The sequence below is a fragment of the Primulina eburnea genome, chromosome 3, assembly GCF_022965805.1.
Source record: "Primulina eburnea isolate SZY01 chromosome 3, ASM2296580v1, whole genome shotgun sequence".
Lineage (NCBI taxonomy): Eukaryota > Viridiplantae > Streptophyta > Magnoliopsida > Lamiales > Gesneriaceae > Primulina > Primulina eburnea.
Genome location: NC_133103.1, coordinates 1,566,272 through 1,584,503, shown reverse-complemented (window position 1 = coordinate 1,584,503; position 18,232 = coordinate 1,566,272). Strand labels below are relative to the sequence as shown.

General features: G+C 35.5%; 3 protein-coding genes across 4 annotated transcripts; 1 reads left to right on the top strand and 2 right to left on the bottom strand.

The window, feature by feature from the left end:
- The first annotated feature begins 1,855 nt into the window (after window positions 1-1,855).
- Window positions 1,856-5,535, top strand: LOC140825166 (uncharacterized). Its single transcript, XM_073186769.1, has 6 exons — window positions 1,856-1,960; window positions 2,214-2,454; window positions 2,748-4,070; window positions 4,150-4,274; window positions 4,533-4,719; window positions 4,819-5,535. Exons 3-6 carry the CDS (start codon window positions 2,963-2,965, stop codon window positions 5,415-5,417), a joined length of 2,019 nt encoding a protein of 672 aa, XP_073042870.1. The 5' UTR covers window positions 1,856-1,960; window positions 2,214-2,454; window positions 2,748-2,962; the 3' UTR covers window positions 5,418-5,535.
- A 3,248-nt stretch (window positions 5,536-8,783) lies between these two features.
- Window positions 8,784-11,338, bottom strand: LOC140825165 (uncharacterized). Of its 2 annotated transcripts, none has more exons than XM_073186768.1 (5): window positions 11,042-11,338; window positions 10,883-10,949; window positions 10,596-10,644; window positions 9,235-9,305; window positions 8,784-9,157 (listed from the first exon to the last, which is right to left on the bottom strand). In XM_073186768.1, the coding sequence occupies exons 1-4, from the start codon at window positions 11,276-11,278 to the stop codon at window positions 9,251-9,253; spliced, it is 408 nt and encodes a 135-aa protein (XP_073042869.1). In that variant the 5' UTR covers window positions 11,279-11,338; the 3' UTR covers window positions 8,784-9,157; window positions 9,235-9,250. The 2 variants fall into 2 exon arrangements, with proteins under 2 accessions (XP_073042869.1, XP_073042868.1); XM_073186767.1 differs by having other exon boundaries at window positions 8,784-9,110; window positions 9,261-9,305.
- A 681-nt stretch (window positions 11,339-12,019) lies between these two features.
- Window positions 12,020-18,061, bottom strand: LOC140825163 (ASI1-immunoprecipitated protein 3). Its single transcript, XM_073186766.1, has 8 exons — window positions 17,616-18,061; window positions 16,642-16,704; window positions 15,258-15,953; window positions 14,974-15,108; window positions 14,640-14,723; window positions 13,571-13,630; window positions 13,314-13,400; window positions 12,020-12,527 (listed from the first exon to the last, which is right to left on the bottom strand). Exons 1-8 carry the CDS (start codon window positions 17,952-17,954, stop codon window positions 12,261-12,263), a joined length of 1,731 nt encoding a protein of 576 aa, XP_073042867.1. The 5' UTR covers window positions 17,955-18,061; the 3' UTR covers window positions 12,020-12,260.
- Between the last annotated feature and the right edge of the window lie 171 nt (window positions 18,062-18,232).

The window sequence follows — 18,232 nt, the reverse complement described above, 5'->3', positions numbered from 1 at the left end:
TTCAGATTTCAGTTGAGAAGCATGCAAATTTAAGGGAAGAATTTGACGTTGACGGAGAGCGAAACACATAATTCACAAATCACACACACAAAAATAGAGCTAAAAAATAATTCAATCGATGCCAAGGAATGTTTTGCGTCGTCCCTTGGCATTCGCAAATTGATATCAAATACGTAAACTTGTGGCCATGCAAGCGTCATGTAAGGAACTGGTTGAAATTCTGCCACTAGCGATATTTTACTTTTTTAATTTTTTTTGGGTATATCTGTTTTATTAATTTTTATATTTTTAAAAATACTTATTACAAATTTATTTGGTGAGTTTGAGGTTCAATATTTTTCGAAAATATACTTAGCATGTCGTGTCATGATAATTACAAAAAAAGAAGAAAAAAAAAGATGGAGGGAAGGGGCAACGCCCCCACCCACCCTGCGCCCCATGCGTCGCTTTTGTAGGTAAGACGATACGATTATTTTATTTTTGATAAAACAATTGACTAAGAATATATTTAAAGAAATTATTTCAAAACCCATGCCCGTAGGCACATATAAATATATGATGAAAGAATAAAATAAAATAAATTTATTTATTTATTTCATCCACTATGTCATCAAGTCATAATATTGTAGCTTGAAATTAAATAATAATATTGATACATAATTAAGGAGAATAAGGCAAAAGTTTATGTGAGACGGTATCACAGGTTGTATTTTGTGAGACGAATCTCTTATTTGGGTCATCAATGAAAAATAAACTTTTATGTTAAGTGTATTATTTTTTAATGTGAATATTTGTAGGGTTGACCCGTCTTATAGATAAAGAATTATGAGACCGTCTCACAAGAGATCTATTCGGCAAATAAATTCAACTCAAATTTTGATATTCTTGTAATTAATAATACAAGAGAAGTTTTCATAAAGTAACTAAAAAAATTGGTTACAAAATTTAAGGGTAACAAAAACTTAATTTGGTTCGTTTTTAGAATTTAAACTCAATATTATTCTCTTTATTTCATTCAAACATATTTTTCTTACTTTTATGTATCCTTATTTTCAGTTTCACTTTTTTCATTCCTTAAAAAAATATTTTATATTTTTGAAAAAAATACTCGCATTATATTCAGAAAAACCGAACCATGTTTTTCTGATGTGGCGCAACTAACTCTACACATTAAATATTCGATGTTAATAGAGTTTTCTGTTAAATATTTTTTTTGAAGAAAATGATGTAAAAAAATTAAATATAGCGTTTTGGCCAAACATTTACGCATGAATTCTGGTAAAATGCTATATATATGTTGATTAGAAATAATAGAAAGTCAAATTCACTTTAATTTAATATTTGGATAAACTTTTTTTCTTTAGTTTAATTTAAATGAATGAATGGCATCGCGGGTAGGCTGATTTTGGTGGAATTAAATATATCTATTTACATTATTTCTAACCACAAAATTTTGTGAGATAGTTTTACGAATTAATTTTGGGAGACAAATATTCTATTTGAGCCACTCACAAAAAATAAATATTTTGTATGCTAAAAATATTATTTTTATTGTAAATATAAACAGAGCTAACATTCTCACTAATAAAAATTCGTGAGATTGTCTCATAAAAAATATACTTATACAAGTTCTAACTATTAGTAAGAATTTTGATAATAGATACCAGATATCATAGTTATCGGATATAATTAAATTTTAATTTTTTTTAAACAAAATTATACTCAAAATATGAAAGTTCGATAATCAAATTCCGATTTTACCATAATGATCATATATTTTAGTTTCATAATTTTTAGAATTCAAGAAAATGAGATAAATATATAATATATATGGTCAGTACTTAGGGAGTGTCACTATTTTCAAGAGATGATGATCTCTCTCTCTCTCTCTATTTCACGTGTTATTTTTTTCCTCCGACTTCCCTCAAGAAGTAAGCCAAAGTTGGCTCCTAGTATCCCGGTAACAACCACCCTCCCCCAATTACGCCGTCGTGTTTCTTGAATATTTTGTGCACTGTTTCTCGGGAAATTCTGTGGTCGGGTAGTGGATGTGATGAAACTTGTTCATGGGCGTGTTTAAAAGTTATAGAAATGGAGAAAACGTGGCGATTATTAATAATTTGGGCTTGTATGAGTGCTTGTTTTTCTTGATTTCTTTGTGTTTGATTAAACTTTTGCACATCTTTTTGGGCTTTTGCGCTTCTTTGATGCAGGGAGGGGTTCTCTGTACCGCAACTTGAACTCAAATAACCGATTCATCAATTATCTAGTACTTCGTTGATCAACGGGAAATGTGTAATCTTGTTAGTGCAAATTGATTACCAAGAATTCCAGAGATGAAGGGGGACCCGAGTGTTGAGCTATGGCGTATGTTTGATATTCTTGAACCAGCCATGGTCGAGGGAATCCTAAACTGATTTCGATGGAAAGGGACTGTGGAAAAACGCATAAGTGGTAAGAATACAAAGGTGATGCTATTTTCTTATGCCGGCACTCTGTCTTCAAAATGAGCTTGTCATTTTTAGGCCATAAAGACTGATATCTTGCACTGTCATTGAATAAATTTAACTAGTAGACACAATTTCTGGTTGTGTGGGATCATTCACAGTAAAATATGTTTTATGCATAGGTAAAAAAGACAATCTTTTGGCGCAGAGATGTCATTTCATCAGTTGAGTCGCGTATATCAAGGGTCTTTACTCCTATCCATATTTCATCCTTAAACTAGTTTGTGTTATATTTTCTAGATCAGCTTGTTGCAGACTTTGGTAGAGTCAGAGTCTATGCGAGGAAGACAAGTTTGATGAATCTCATTCAAGAAGACGTGTCCTTTGAGAAGCACAGAAACAAAATATCTTCAAATAAGCAGCCAACTATTGAAATGATGGGGGCAATCTGCCCTCAGAATGATGAGAACAATATTCAACATGCTCGGATGAGGGCCAAAGCCTTTGTTGATTAGATGTTAAGTGACAGAAAATTCATCTGCAAACAAGGGTCGTCTGAGCACAGACCCTTTTCCTATGCATTGGAAATTTTGAGTTCAAACAAGGATTTGTTCATGGAATTCTTGCCTGGACCGAAAACAGAATTTGCTAGGTTCATCAATCCACTTCTGAACGACAAATTATCAGAATGTGAAAGCGAAGGTGCAACTGGTTTTGCGCAGCGTAGTATGAACGACCACTACTTGAAAAATATTGATCATAAGGGTCAATATTCTTCTGAAACAAGTTTCAAGGCCCATCCGGATAAGATAGTAATACTGAATCGAGCTTCCACGGACATCAAGTATTCTCATAATGTGACATGCCATTGCTCATCCCTGCTGGCTTATAAGAAATTGAGGGGAAAAATACTGAAAGCAAAACCTGCATCATTTTCTCTCAAAGAGATGAAGAGGAAACTGAAGAATACATTTATAGGCACCAGAAAAGGACCAAACCCGTTTTTTATGGATGGCGATTCTCGAAAACTTGCTACTGGTAGATCGATTTTTAAAGTTGGAGACTTTAATTGTTGTGAAGTGGAGACGAAGGATTCATTCAGTTTTTCGAAAAATGTAGAAATAAAGGAAATTCTATTCAAGAAACCATCGCTCAAATCCATGAAGGGACCTGATATTGTTTGTATGAGTAACACTCTGCGCAAAAAATTAGACTTCCCTAGTGTGGCTATATCCAGGAAACAAGAATTTGATGTGATATTCGAGCCAAAAAGACACATTTCTCCAAGAGTGAATCATATAACTGAAATTGAGATCTCGACGAAGAAAAAATCCCCAAAAACCTTAGAGCAGATTATCTCCTCTCCTGATCCTGATGTCTGGCTTATTAATCGGAGGATGAATGGTCAATATTGTCCTGGTTCCGCACAGATGAGATTTAGTCCTTTCAGCAACTCTCTTACTCTAATTCCATCGAGACCAAATAAAGAGGTTACTTCTTGGGATGATTTTAAGATATACGATGGTATTGAGATTTTGGAGACGAAGACAAGTTCATCCTCTGTTCGACGTACTGTTGATCAAGTACACGATACCGCTATTGCCGCAACCAACTATATGAACTGTAATTACATGGTTTTATGTTCTCTTTAAGTTTCCAGTTCAGCAAACTGTTGGTTTATCTGATTGGCTTCTTTCTGCAGGTAAATCAATGATCGAGGACAAGAGCTGCAATCAGCATCCTGAATTAAGTTATTCAGAATCGTTGATTGAAATAATTAACAGCGATGATGTTATCAAAACTAGACAAAGAATTGACAGAATCAAGGTACACGAGGACATTGTAAATGAAATTCATCTTATGATGAGTGGCAATGTCCCTTCTTTCCCCAACTTTGAATGATTACAAAGCTAAAGAGCGTCGAGAAGGCAGTCACCCGTTCCATCCATTTCTCTTAAAAAAATTATTTAGTACATAATTTTTTTAAAAATCTTTTTACTAATATCAGCCTTATCCTAAATTGTGGCTCCGACCCTGATTTGATTATTAACTTCATATCCTCCTTGCACAATTCCACGTTTGCAGGATCCACTTTCTAAGAATGAGATATCGGTACCTGCAGTTGACGAAGTTCCATCAACCCCTTCATCCAGTTACCAGTTGAGCATGTCTGACAGCATTAAATATCAGGAAGAACATCAAAGCCCAGTTTCTGTTCTCGAGCCATTTTTCACTGACTCTATCAGTCCACAAAGCATCTTGCTTCAAACTGGTAAAATTAGTATAGATCATATACATAAATTCATCCAAGTTATTCTTTTTTATGATGTCAAAAAGGCCTCACCGAACAAATTGTATGACCATTTGACAGCTGATCCGGAGCCAGTACAGCCTTTTCGTCTTGACTTCGAGGCGCACCTCGAGGAGTGCTCCTCAGAGTCGATCCCTCAAAACCCACAAACCAATGCAAGTTCCAGCGTGAATGAAGACAATGACATCTCCCGTTACGTGCATTTGGTGTTGCAAGCTTCTTACTTGAACTGGGACCATCTGTCAACAATGAAGCCACCACACCAAGAACTGCTCGATCCCTCATTATTCGATGAAGTTGAGTTTCTCCCAGTGGACTCTACCACTGATCCTAAACTCCTCTTCGATCATATAAATGAAGTCTTACTACAGATTTATCTATGCCATTTCTACTTTCCACCTTCGATGGCTTTCGTAAAACCAAAAATGGTACATTTTCCTCTTGCAGAAGCCGTGCTTTCTGAGATCATGAGAGAAGCTGACTTCTATCAGCTTCCCCAGAGCCAGAAAAGAACTTTGGATCAGATAATTTCAAACGATGTTACAAATTCAAGATCGTGGCTTGATATCCGACTTGATACCAAGCAAATTGTTAATGATGTTTCAGAAGAGGTTCTGGAGGAATCTGTTCTGGATATAATACTTGAATTTCTCATTTGATCATATACGTAGCTTCTTGTTCTGAGCACGTTGTGTACTCAATAAAATTAAATCATGTTACATCCTACGATGACTACTTGCTTCAAGGAGTGATCTCCCCCTTAAAATAACATTTATATATGCTGTGACAATATGAACGTGAAGCTGTGATGATAGAACACTTGAAAAACCATGGCTAAGACACACGTGTGAACACTAGATTCGTTGGATGCAACAGATTGAATATATAATAAACAAAAAATAAAATAAAATAAAGCTAACATGCTTATAGAGCACATATATGGATGTGCATAACACACTTTGATCGTAGAGAATTTTTTTCTCAGTTTCTCAATAATTATAACTTTGAAAAACATAATTATCTTACTTGTCCACATCTTTTTTTTTTTTGGTATTCAAACGATCATATTTAATTACTTGCAAGCTCTAAGACCATTTCTTAATTGTCAACCAATTGTACTAGATTACCTCATTTGTGGAAAGATAATTACGTTTCGAGACTTAAAAAATATATAATTATGAACCCACAAATTAGAGTAATAAAATTAGAGTGTTAATTTTTTATTACATACATATGCAGCCAACGTGGCTTCTTCATTAATGTTTCAAAATTTCCTTGAATTAATATAATAATATCTTATATTTTTAATTGACGAGTTAATATATTTTAATTCTCTGGACTTGGACTTGGACTTGGACTTGGACTTGGATTTGGACTTGCTGTATGTCAACTTCGTTACATTCTTCATTCTTGGTCGTAACTCGGGAGCCTTTCCATTATTAATGATTCACAGAAAAATAGAAACGAGATGATTAAAATGATAAAAAAGATGACAGTGACTTTGCAACTCATACGTGGGCAGTTTGGTGAGAGAAACAAAAGGCTCTCCATAGGGAGAAGAAGATGCCACTAGCAGCTGATGTTTCCTGGAGCTTCTCTCTTTTATCTGATTTCCGCAAAGCAAAAAATCAGGAGCAATTAGCTGGTATACCTCTGAAAGGAAATCCAGAGAAGAGAATATGGACACCACCAAGGCATTGCTCATTCAAGCTTAATGTGGATGCGGCTCTGGACGAGATGAGTCATCATTTTAGTATTGGTGGAGTAGTTCGTGACAATCAGGGGCGTTTGTTGTTAACATTTGGGAAACAGATAAACCAACCATTATCAGTCGTACATGGTGAATTGTTGGCAATCCTGGAAGGAATTATACTTATCTATGATAAAGGTTTTACCGATGTATAAGTAGCATCTGATTCTCTATTGACAGTGCAAGCAGTCACTACCGAACAAGAAGATCTTGGCTATATTAGACTGTGTGCAACAGCTATCAGGGAGCGTTTGAAGAGACCTGCGATATATGATTGCATTCAAGTCTACCGATCGTCGATTAATGTTGCTCACAATATTGCTCGTTTTGTTTTTTCTTCGCCTTCACTTTTTGTTGGGTTGAATGGTGAATTTCTTTCTTGGTTGGTTAACCTTGTAATGGATGATTGATTCATAAAGTTACGAGCTTTACCTTGAAAAAAACAAATAAATTGTTTTTATGAGGATAGTTAAATGATGATAAATCTATAAATACACCAAAATGTAAAAAGAAAAAGAACTTGTAACTGAAATGAGGGTCGCACGAAAGCTCCATTAGCATATATAGAAACCAATTCAAGATCTTAAATTTTCAGAGGCTAGAACGGAGACAAGATTCAATGTTGGCCAGTAATCATGGGAGGCCCACATTCTAGAAAATCTTCAAGAAAAGCATCTCATCTTTTCCATCAACCACATTCTACTTTTGTCTCAGTTCCTCCCCGGAAGCTGTATGAAAAGGGTTCTCGAAGATGTTCAATGTTGGCCAGTAATGATGGGAGGCCCGAGCTGGAATGGCTGATTTCTTGATAAGGAAGATTGTTATCTCCAAGCTCTCCGTAGTAGTATAATGATGGAATAGGTCCAAGATCGACCATGTCATCGGAAATCAAGCCAATAAACTAAAGTTGTTTTGTCCTTCAACCCCTGAAGCAATTTCCATAACCATCCACCAAGATTATTGTTCTCTGACTTGTTGTGCCGGTAGATTTTGCTGTTGCTTGGAAGATTTGGATCATTTTGTTGCGCCGGTAGCGCCAAAAGATAGAACTTCACCGGAATCATGTTGTGGTCCCGACTCCCCTGGGATCTGTTGTAAACATAACACAGTAACTGCAAGAGTCGAGTCGGGAACGAAGACAATTTAGTATTTATTATCATCAAATTAAATATTGCGAAAGATCATAAATGAATTCCAAAAAGTATTTTAAAAACATGTCCTCAGTGCTCACGATCATATGTTGTCTTGAAGGCTGGTTTGCAACTACGTACTCATGCATGATCCAATTAGTCTTTTTGACTTGAGGAGACTTTCCTCGGTAAAACACTAAAGTTTTCTTGAATCCAATGCAGACATCGTTGTCATATATTGGTTTAGCAGATAAAGTGACCTTCCAATACTCATTACCATCGGCTCGATTAGGTCGGTTCTTGTTTAGATACCTGCGGTCTCTCAGGGTAAACAAGCACCATTCATTTTCTCCTAAATCGGATAATATCATGTAATTAAAATTAAGAAAAAAAAAACCTGATATGAATAAAAAAGAACATTAAAATTAAATATGCAAAGGACATTAAAGAGCTGAGCTTCATTCATCTCCGGTGGATGGATGCTGGGAATAATTAATTAATAACTATATCTACGTACAGGCTCCGTCTATCGGCCAATATTTACCAGTCAAGTCCTACAGATCATACTTGTAAAGATTGGATATCGAATGGGATCGGCTCATCATTGAGCTTCTTCTTCAAGTAGTGATTAATGAGGTCTTGGTCCGTTGGGTGGAAGCGAAATCCCAGAGAAAGATCTTCAACTAGTTGTGGAATAAATGAAATTCGACCTTGACCGTCTAGGCCACGAGATCTTTGTCTAACTCCATGACTAAACAAATGAATCAGGAAAAGAACAAGCTAAGAGTAATATATATAGATATGCTACCGAAAAGTAGTGGTTTGTGATTTCGTCACATCTCATGCATAATCCAAACAAATATATTACATCCAAATTTAAATATATATATATCTAATATATGATATAAATAGTATGAAAGAGTATATTAGAGATACTTTTCTGCTTACTGGTCTTTGCTGTGTCGTACTCTAAAACTTTAAAAATTCTAAATCATCGCGTGGTTTCAAGAAATTTTTTCAGAATTGAAAATTTTGATATGTATTTGGTTTAATTGTCTAATTTGTGTGTAAATTTTTTTATTATGGATATTATGTAATGCAAGAATAATTTAGGTTAATAGCATGGATCATACCGAGTTACCAGCTTCTACGTAGTGTTTAGAAACATTTAAAAAAATAAAATAAATCGTATTAACAAATATAAAATGATAAAAATAAAATAATTCTTGAAAGTTATTATGAAGCGTCCGGAATTTCATGCAGAAATAAGTTGATGACACAAGTGGAAAAAGACATGTCAAGGGAAGTTGGCATCAGATCACGCTCAGAACGAACAGCACCTTCAGGGTACAGGAAGAACAACTTCAAAGAACGAGTCATACATCAGTAGTTCGCTTCCTGAGCATCAAGGGAAACGAATGTTTCTGTTCACGGCAGTCTCCAATGCGTCAACATGCCTTCGGACAATTTTTCTGATATTTTGTCAAGGGAGCAAACGAACATTCTATACGTCCCATATCTTAAAAAAAAGAAAAAAAAAATCAAGCAGGGAGGCTAGTGAAAAGCATGATGTTATAACTATTTTTAAGATCGTACAAAGAGTGAAAGTTGATCATGGATACAGTTGAGCGGCAAGTGTGTCCATGCCCTTCATTTCTTCATTTAATCTGTACAAGAATATATAAACACAACAAAAGTAGAAATGTCGTATGATACCAACAAAAGTGCTCATTGCAAGAGAGGATAAAATGACAAAAAAAGAAACTATCCACCATGGTTACTCAAAGCTTGCAGAAACACATATAGTAACATAATCATCATTGCACATTCACGTTAGATGCAGGTAAGCTACATGGATATTAGTTCTCCAAACTAAACGATTTTTCCACGTGCCATAAACATATAGGAACAAAAATGACGAAAAAAATCAGGCATCAAAAGTCATTGCTCTACAACATGCGCCTTGCAGTTATAAGTTACCTCTCATTTGCAAGTTTTTACGACTGGCGTTTTGTCTTAACATTGTCAAAGCGGCATATATTGCAACCTCCAATTCCTAAATTGGATACACTGGTATATTGTGGCCTGTAAATTTTGTTATCTGGACACGTTCAAGCAACATGGCAATAAATTTTTTCCTCCAGACGTGGAGTTAGATGGTATACTGGTGTTGCAATTTATTCATTATTTTGCATTTTCCTAGATAGTAACTGTTTTCTTCATATTGCGCATATTGATGTCATTAGCTTGGCACATTGTTCAAGTGTACCAAGATTGCTAGCCCTTCAAATGCAGTCAACTTATGAAATACTCATCTGATGACCCTTTACTTTCAGCATGGGTATATTCATTCATTCCTGCCAATACTCCACAGATTTGATTCAACCCAAAAACTGATGGAATAACAATCAATTTAAGACATACCAGTTCTAGACCTCATTTCAGAAGTCCATACCTCTCAAAGACATACTCAAACACTAGGGAAAGAGTAGCTTTGGCTTTCACAATTTTGTACAACATGGAGAGCAAGGCAACACAAACAAGTTTACCATAAAAACCAAAAACATAAGAAAATTTCTGTAGACAAAAAGGCATTAAGTAGATTGTAGGGTAGATTTTTCATGACTTCATCCACCATAATTTCATCTTGTCATAGACACCGGAAAAAAAAAGAAAAGAAAAAGTGAACAGTTGCCAGTTTCTTAATTTTTGGGCATCTGCTGCCAACATAATAAGCAGGACTTATCATAGCACGTTTAATTATTTACAGCTTCTTCAGCAAAAAAACAATTCAAGCCAATATCGTGAACTAAATACTGGTTTACTGTTGTGTGTTTATATCAAAAAAATAGCTACACAATCAAGTATAACTCATTACAATAGCCAGAATGAAATTGACGAGATAGACTCTTCTTTTCCGAATATCACAGATGTAAGGAGTTAAGTGCAACACTGACCTGAGGCAAGAATTTACGTAACGATTTCCTTTTGTGGATGCATCAAGCACTGCAAAAACAACATATCAAAATGAAAAGTCCTTCTGACATCAATAATAAGCAGACAGCTAAACTATCAATTCAAAAGAAAATATTTTTCTAATGATCGCTGACTAAAGAGAACTGAGCATCCACTGTGGTGTAACAACGTGAGAAAATCATTCTTTAATCAAATTCCAAATAAGAGTCAGCTCGGGGTTTGAATCGCCATAGATGGGGTAAAAAAGAAATTACAAAAAAATCATCACCAGTTTCTTGAACGCGTCCCGCAGCATCACTAAAACAGCTCATATGCTCCGCCGTGCTGGTCGTAGCCTAAAAATAACATTTTTCTTGTAAGAATGTAATCTAGTAAGAAATGGAATCAAAAGATGGGAATAAAATAAAGTAGAGAATCATCAGCGAACCTGAGAAAGCGATAAGCGTAAAGAAGAGAAGAGACTGGAGAAGCTATCGGCGATCGCAGCGGAGTCTCTCTCCACCGCTTCTAGAGCTTTCAGAATCTCCTTCCTGCTAACAGACGGCGCCTTATCACCGGAATCGTCGTAGGTTGGATCGTCTTGGGCTGAATCGCCCTCGTGCTCACGTGGCGTGCGCGTATCGGTTGAAGCCTCGCTGATATTGGTGGCGTTTGAGTCTGCCATCGATGGGAGGGGCCGGGATAGTAGTTTGGGTTAGTGTACCAATCTCGAATGTGGGCTTAACTTTAGAAGTAATTTAAAATTATTAGGTTTTTTTATTTTGGCATAAAAAATAATAATTTTAAAAAAATATATAAATAAAAATTTCGTACTTGTAACTCCATGTCCATTGTACCAAATTTTTTTGTGATTTAAAATAAAGTACAATCATCTCAAAATATAAAATGAAATAAAGCTCAAGTTTTTTAATAATTAATTATGATCCACATGAAATTATTTGAACTTTATATTTAATTAACGTTATCAAGCCACCTCGAAATTGAACTTTAGACACTTTATCTGTAAGTTTTAGGTTGCATTGAAAATCTTTGAGACGAGCCAAATTGTTGGCCTAAGGGCATCAGCTTCCCTTCCATCCCTTATTACCAAAAAGCACCCCATCCGCTGTCATTCTTCGTAATGATATTTAACTGTCATGCATAACTTCCACGCATGAAATTTTAAAACCATTTATTATGTGTTCTTGTAATATTATTTTAAAAACAAACAGACTTGTGTTTAAATCTCTATATATATTGCTTGTATTTCCTCCCATTTTTTAATATGACGAATTCGGTTTGAAAAATAAAATTTGAAGTGGTTACTTTGTAACTCAGAATCAAGAACATGCAAATTTGGTTTGCCTTGGTTCGATTTTACCAAAAGTTATCCACACAATTTTTAATTTCAGAGTTGAGAATAGCATTCTCCTGTGAAATTCAAGGATTCATACCGCTGGCAGGGAAAGGCACAAGTATCAGATGCTTAAACGTATTCACTGTTGACTATCTGCTTTACAAAACATAAAAAAAGAAGTACCTCATGACATGCTGCCGCTGGACTGCAGTTCTTATTTACAAAAATGGCCTAAAAAAGCATCATCTGCAATCATACTGGTACCAGAAGATAGAACTAACAAAAGTTCACGACACTAATTTTTCTCAATTCAAGTTTTGTTGGACGATTGTTGGTTATCTAACACTGGCACATATGCTTCCGTAGCTTTCTTCAATACATCATTAGCTCCCCTCTCGGCTCCTCGTGGACTCACGGCTCCTCGCGGACTCACCAAATTCTTCTCAATATCTTCAAACTTGGCAGTAGCCAGTGGTGCAGCACCAACAGTTTTAGCAGAACTTGGACCTTCTATAGTCAGGCTAGAAACATCGTCCCTGGAAGCGTACCAGGTGTTGCCACAAGCATTACACTCCAACTACACAAAAATATTATAGATTAGAACATGCTTCAATTTACAACACTATAGGGGAGGATAAAACGACAAAATTTCAAGAAATAATTCATCGATAATAACTAAACAACTGCACTTTAGGAAAAATGGAAATATGAAACATCGAAAAAGAGGTTTTGTTGCACAATCCTTTTTCTTGAAGTTCCGAGCCCACATATCAACATAATTCATAGATATCCACCCAAGTGAGCACCACTTCCATAGCCATCATATTATAGGTATTAACCATCATTCTGTGACCAAAATTCGACTTCAAATATCATGATGTCAAATTTCAACAGATTGATTGTAAGTACTGATCTCATGAGTTGCTGTTCATATTCATATTTTTTCCCTCGAAATCTTGGAGTCTTCACTTTCCTCGGTGCTCCAGAAAAACTCAATAGGCACTTTATGTTTTGTTTGCAGTTTCTATAATTAATTCGTTAAACTTTAATAATCTAAATGAAATTAACAAATCTTCTCCCTGCATGCATCACCGTAATCAAGTAATTTTATAAACTTAAGTTCCAAACTGCCACTACATATTATTTGTCCGCGTAATTTATTTTATATGAACGTCAAAGGGAATTCATTCATTTTTGAATGTTTCTTAAATATAGGGGTTGTTGGCGGTGACGTATACAAAACTTACAAAGAATGGAGTTATGATCCTACAGGGTAATTTAAGTTAATATATTCATTAAAATGAAACGAAATAATAGAAATCATCAGTTTAAATATTATGAAGTTATGGAAGTATTTTGAAACCTGATAGCGATCGCCATGTCCAGTCTGAATAATCTCTCTCAACCCCACTTGTTTCTCCATGCATCTTTTGCAACGAGCATCTGTCATCTGGGCCCAACAATGAAAAACTCATCAGAGGACAGTAGGAAACTAGGAATATTATACGAAAATTACAAAGGTTGAGTTATTGATTAAACAGAGTAGCTAGGATCAGTTCAGTATTTTATCACAAGAATAAGTGGTATCCACAAACGTCAGACAGGAACAGCCTAAATGACCTGCATATGGCCGGATTCCTCAGGCTCCCTGCTCAAAATCTCTTCAGAAGTTAAACCTTCCTGCAAACACAAAGCATGAATTAGTTAGAGAGCATCCCAGTTGGATCAAATTCACACATTGTGACTTTCTTGGTCCATGTTACAACTGAGGAGTCCAAACAGACATAACCCAATCCCTTAAAGCTCCTAAGATGTCAGTTGATAGATCAACAACCAATACAAAATCCTTCCTGAAACCACCCCAAAAAAAGGTTCCAAGAAATGCATCAGTAGAGAAAGGCCTTAGAAGTACAGCAATAGAAAAATGTTCGCCTTCTCAGTAGATATCCCCACATCTTATGAATGTCTGAACAATCAATAATTCATGCCATTAAGCCCCAGTAGAACAAGGCTTCTCTGAGTGGAGTGTACGAAAATAATAGAAAGAGAATAAGATCATTGTTCCACTAGAAATGGGGAAAAATAATCTGCTACTGAATATATTTTTTTTTAAAAGGTAACCTTGGATCTAGAAAGAACAGATTTAATGAAAAATATTGCTAGTAACATCAACCCAAAAATGCATTGCCTACAGCAGACTGTCAATTCTGGGAAAAAAATGGTTCTAAAAGCACAAAGGATGGCGAAACGTCAAGCCAATCATCAAGCGTTACAAAGCGTAAAATATTGTAATTAATTTCAACACAATTTTCTTTACCCCGAGCCAAATGTCAAATAACATATAAAACAATGTAAAATATAATAAATAAATGCATAAATTATATATTAGAATAAATTAATTAGCTCAGTTTTCTTTTCAAGGGGAAGAATTTACCATTATTTACAAAATATTTAAAAAAATTATATTATAAAAAAGATTAAAAATTTTGTAATATTAATTTGAAACTAAAAAGCTCGTGCTTAATCTCCCTTAATCCCTACTTAATAGATTTTTTTTATAACACTGAGAAGTAACAAAATTCACATTGAAGTCAAACTTCAAAATCACGTCCAATGAAATATCAAATAACAGAATACAAACAGACTATAATACAAGAAAGAAAATGTTAATAAAGATTATTATCACTACCTTTAACTCATTAGGAGACATATTCAGTATCTGTGCAGAATCCAGCTCTCTTTTCAGAAGGCGTCGTGCTAACACAGCATTGCTCTATCAAGAATTAGATTTGTTTGTTTGAGAAAACTAGAAGTCAATAATTGTATCTATATCATAACAAGAACTCAATATAAAGGAATATATGCTGGAAGGATGACATGAAAAGATCTAAAGATTCTCTAACTTTCGCAACTGGGGTATCTGAAAACAAAGTAATGCATTCTACGGAGTGTTGCACTGAATATGCGACAGCTATATCAGGGATGCTTTTGCTAGGATCAACATAAACTCCAATAATGGCTACCTTAAGATTAAATGCTAGCTGTCTCATCTTTTGGTTATACTTCTGGAAATCAGTAGAAAGGGAGTCATGTGCGGCTTTCTCAAGATCAACTATGACATGGACAGCTGCATCTGGCCAGACAAATGACTCATCTACCTATAAAATATAGATAGAAAAAACAAATCAAGAAAGTTTTGTGAACTGCACATTATTAGTAGTTTTAATCATTCATGAACAAATAGAAAAAGAATTCCAAGAAATGTTTCAGATTTAAAGTTGAGGCTCCAAACCCAAAATTTGCAAACCTTATTTCTTACATCCGCATCACCCCCTTTTTCCCCATCATTCTGCTCACCATCCACTGAAGAGCATATGAACTGAACCGATTGCAGAAGCTTTTCCAACCATTTGTCTCGCTGAGTTTCACCAGTCAACAGCATAAAGTTTGAGAGAATAGTATTATATTCAGATGTACCAACACCAGTGCTTCCTGGAGTTTCTGGCTTAAGTAGCTGCGATTTACCAAGACATTCATTATCCCTTGAAACATCCAACGGTGTCATGTTCTTTTTCTTTATAAGTCGTTTACTCTTTATTTGATCTTCACGATCCACAACCATATCCTCAGGTTCAAGATCTGGAACATCGCCAAGCCGTTTAAGAGTCTTCTGAACAAGATCATCCAGCTCCTGTTGTTTATTGTCTTCATAATCTTTATCTGTCAGCTTAAAAAGCTTCCTCTGATCAGTATCATATACTTTTTGCACAATGAAACCTGGGTGTTGTTTGCGATGAGGAATCTGCTTATGTAGTGGAATGAAATGCACCACACACTTGTGCAAGACAGATTCTGCAGGTACTTCATCTCTGTGGAAACTATAAAACAGCTCCCTCGTATCACGTGATTCCCAATTTCCACCAGTTCTTTTTTCTGCCTCCTCTGGACGATAGAACCATTGTCCAGTTACCATCATGTCACCACTCCAAGTCTGAGTAATGTCCTGTACAAAAAAAGTAGTTCAACAACAATCACAACGAAGTCAGTAAACTCCGTCATCATATTACATGATAAATAGACCATGAAATGTAGCATAAATCAGAACCAAATTATACAAAATCCATTTCTTCTTCCAAATAGTAGCATATCCCATATAAACAACCATCCAAGTTTCGCCATAAAAATCATCGCAAATCAACCAACAAATGATACCATGGAAATACCTAGGATTTTGACATTGCAAATAGCAGACATACAAATCAGATAATCAGTTGCATCAAGTTGCTCTCGATATCAAGAAATGAGTCAAATGACATTCAAAAAAGAGCTTAACTAAACTTACTTTTTTAAATTAACTTACAACGACCGCCTGTTTTACAACTGACGATGACATCTGTGTTTCAATTAATCCATTCTAGTTGCATATCATATTTGTTGTAAAATTTTGTGACTTGGAACTCACAACATAGATAAAAAATCAACTCAGAAGCTTGAGAACACGCTAAGTCGTTAACAAGACATATCTTCTTCACACAGGCACAATATCCATGAAGATTATCAAATAACTAAGTTTCATCTACAATAGATGGGCACCATTGACTTAAAGTTCTCAAATCGGTAATTGTCTACAAAGAATCGTGCATTCATCAGATCACCTTGTATTTCAGAACTTGGACCTAAGAAAGAGCTACCTTAATTATGGCCACGTAAGGCTTCTGATCTTTTCTCTCAGGAGCTAACAGCACAGGATCCTCCTACAAAATAATCAAATCAGTGAGATACTTGACGCAGTTTACTGAAAAACAACTAATTATTTGGGAATAAACAGAATTGTAATGTACATAAATGTTTTCAAGTCATCACAGTAAAAAAAAGAGCTAAAAAATAATAAGCTAATAATATTTTCAATAGCCAGATGAGAAATTAGACCTTTGAACAGAGAACATAGCATTAAACAACATTTCATCTAGGTAGATAACAATATTAGGGCCTGATATTTACTGTTGATAACAAGAGAAGATACAACTATTTCACAAGGATCCCCAAGGTGTTTGAGTTTAAGGTCGTTTCACATAAGGCAAGTGCAGGTGTTTGACCCTGTAATTGACCACCTCTCACTCTAAAACTAAGTACACCAGCCTAAACAACATCCATTCGGTTAAAATCAGCAATACACCATAAGTAGATAGCCATAAAATCTTACACACACTACCAAAATGGAAAAATAAAAAGGCAAGAAAGTCAGCTCGCTTTCTTTTCTCCAATTTTTACAACATATCCAACTCCATGAAAACCATGCCCTTTTCTTTTTAATATGTTCAAGAGACAGATGGAAAGCGTAACACTCTTCCTTATCAATTCTCTTCTAGCCATAAAAATAGAGATGGAGGAGAAAAAAGTTTTCACACCTCCGCTACGATCTACATGAAAAAACTTCAAAGATACAGAATCAAATGCTTAAAGGTTAAAACTTGACTATACAATATTTATACCTCTAAATCACAAGAATCACATGCTAATACTCCCCAGCCCCATCACATTAACTCACAACACCAAGAAACGATTTAAAAAAGGAAAGAAAACGACAGCTCACGTAAGGTCTTGGATCATGGATATTATCAACACAAAGCAACATAAAAAACCTTTGCCAAACCAGATAACTCACAAGATGATATTGAAGACCATCGAGTTCAAATGACTCATAATGATTCCTCCTTCCTCTCCCTTTCCCAGAAACCCTAGCTATCTCGCCCATCGGCTGCGCCTCTGCATCCTCCTGCTCCTCGTCTTCCGGCTCGGGCTCTTCTGTCGCCTCCTTTCTCTTCCTTTTCTCCTTCGATTTTACCTCTCTTTCGTTCTCCTCTCCCTCCTCGTCCGGTAGGTTCACCTTTTTGCGCTTTCTCTGGTTTTGGTTTTCATCCACCGGTGAGTCACGAAGCTGGAGCGGCTGCGCGTCGTCCTCTTCGTCGCTGGTCGGCACGCGTGCAAGACGGCGGTTGCGCATTTTTCTCCTCTCACTGAAGTACGTGTCGTGAAAAGAAAAGAATCTGAGATTGACGCGCCAATGACAACAGCGGGTTATGAATTTATAGAGGCGGTGGATAAAGAACCGGTTATGATAACGAAATTAAATGGGTCAAGTTTTAGATTATCAACGCTTCTGCCATCGTACTTGAGAAATTTTTTATAAAAAAAAAATCAATCTATTTATATAGTCAATCAATCAATTTTATGATACATATTTTAATTTAATTTAACATATAGATTGATCAATCCATGTCA

Coding starts and splice junctions, on each gene's coding strand:
- LOC140825166 (XM_073186769.1), top strand. CDS start 2,963: ATGTTAAGTGACAGAAAATTCATCTGCAAACAAGGGTCGTCTGAGCAC. Junction 4,275..4,532: donor AAAGAATTGACAGAATCAAG/GTACACGAGGAC, acceptor CCACGTTTGCAG/GATCCACTTTCTAAGAATGA. Junction 4,720..4,818: donor AAGCATCTTGCTTCAAACTG/GTAAAATTAGTA, acceptor ACCATTTGACAG/CTGATCCGGAGCCAGTACAG.
- LOC140825163 (XM_073186766.1), bottom strand. CDS start 17,954: ATGCGCAACCGCCGTCTTGCACGCGTGCCGACCAGCGACGAAGAGGAC. Junction 15,954..16,641: donor CTTACGTGGCCATAATTAAG/GTAGCTCTTTCT, acceptor TTTTTTGTACAG/GACATTACTCAGACTTGGAG. Junction 13,631..14,639: donor TGTCTCCTAATGAGTTAAAG/GTAGTGATAATA, acceptor TTGTGTTTGCAG/GAAGGTTTAACTTCTGAAGA.
- LOC140825165 (XM_073186767.1), bottom strand. CDS start 11,278: ATGGCAGACTCAAACGCCACCAATATCAGCGAGGCTTCAACCGATACG. Junction 10,950..11,041: donor TACGCTTATCGCTTTCTCAG/GTTCGCTGATGA, acceptor TGTTATTTTTAG/GCTACGACCAGCACGGCGGA. Junction 10,645..10,882: donor GGGACGCGTTCAAGAAACTG/GTGATGATTTTT, acceptor TTGTTTTTGCAG/TGCTTGATGCATCCACAAAA.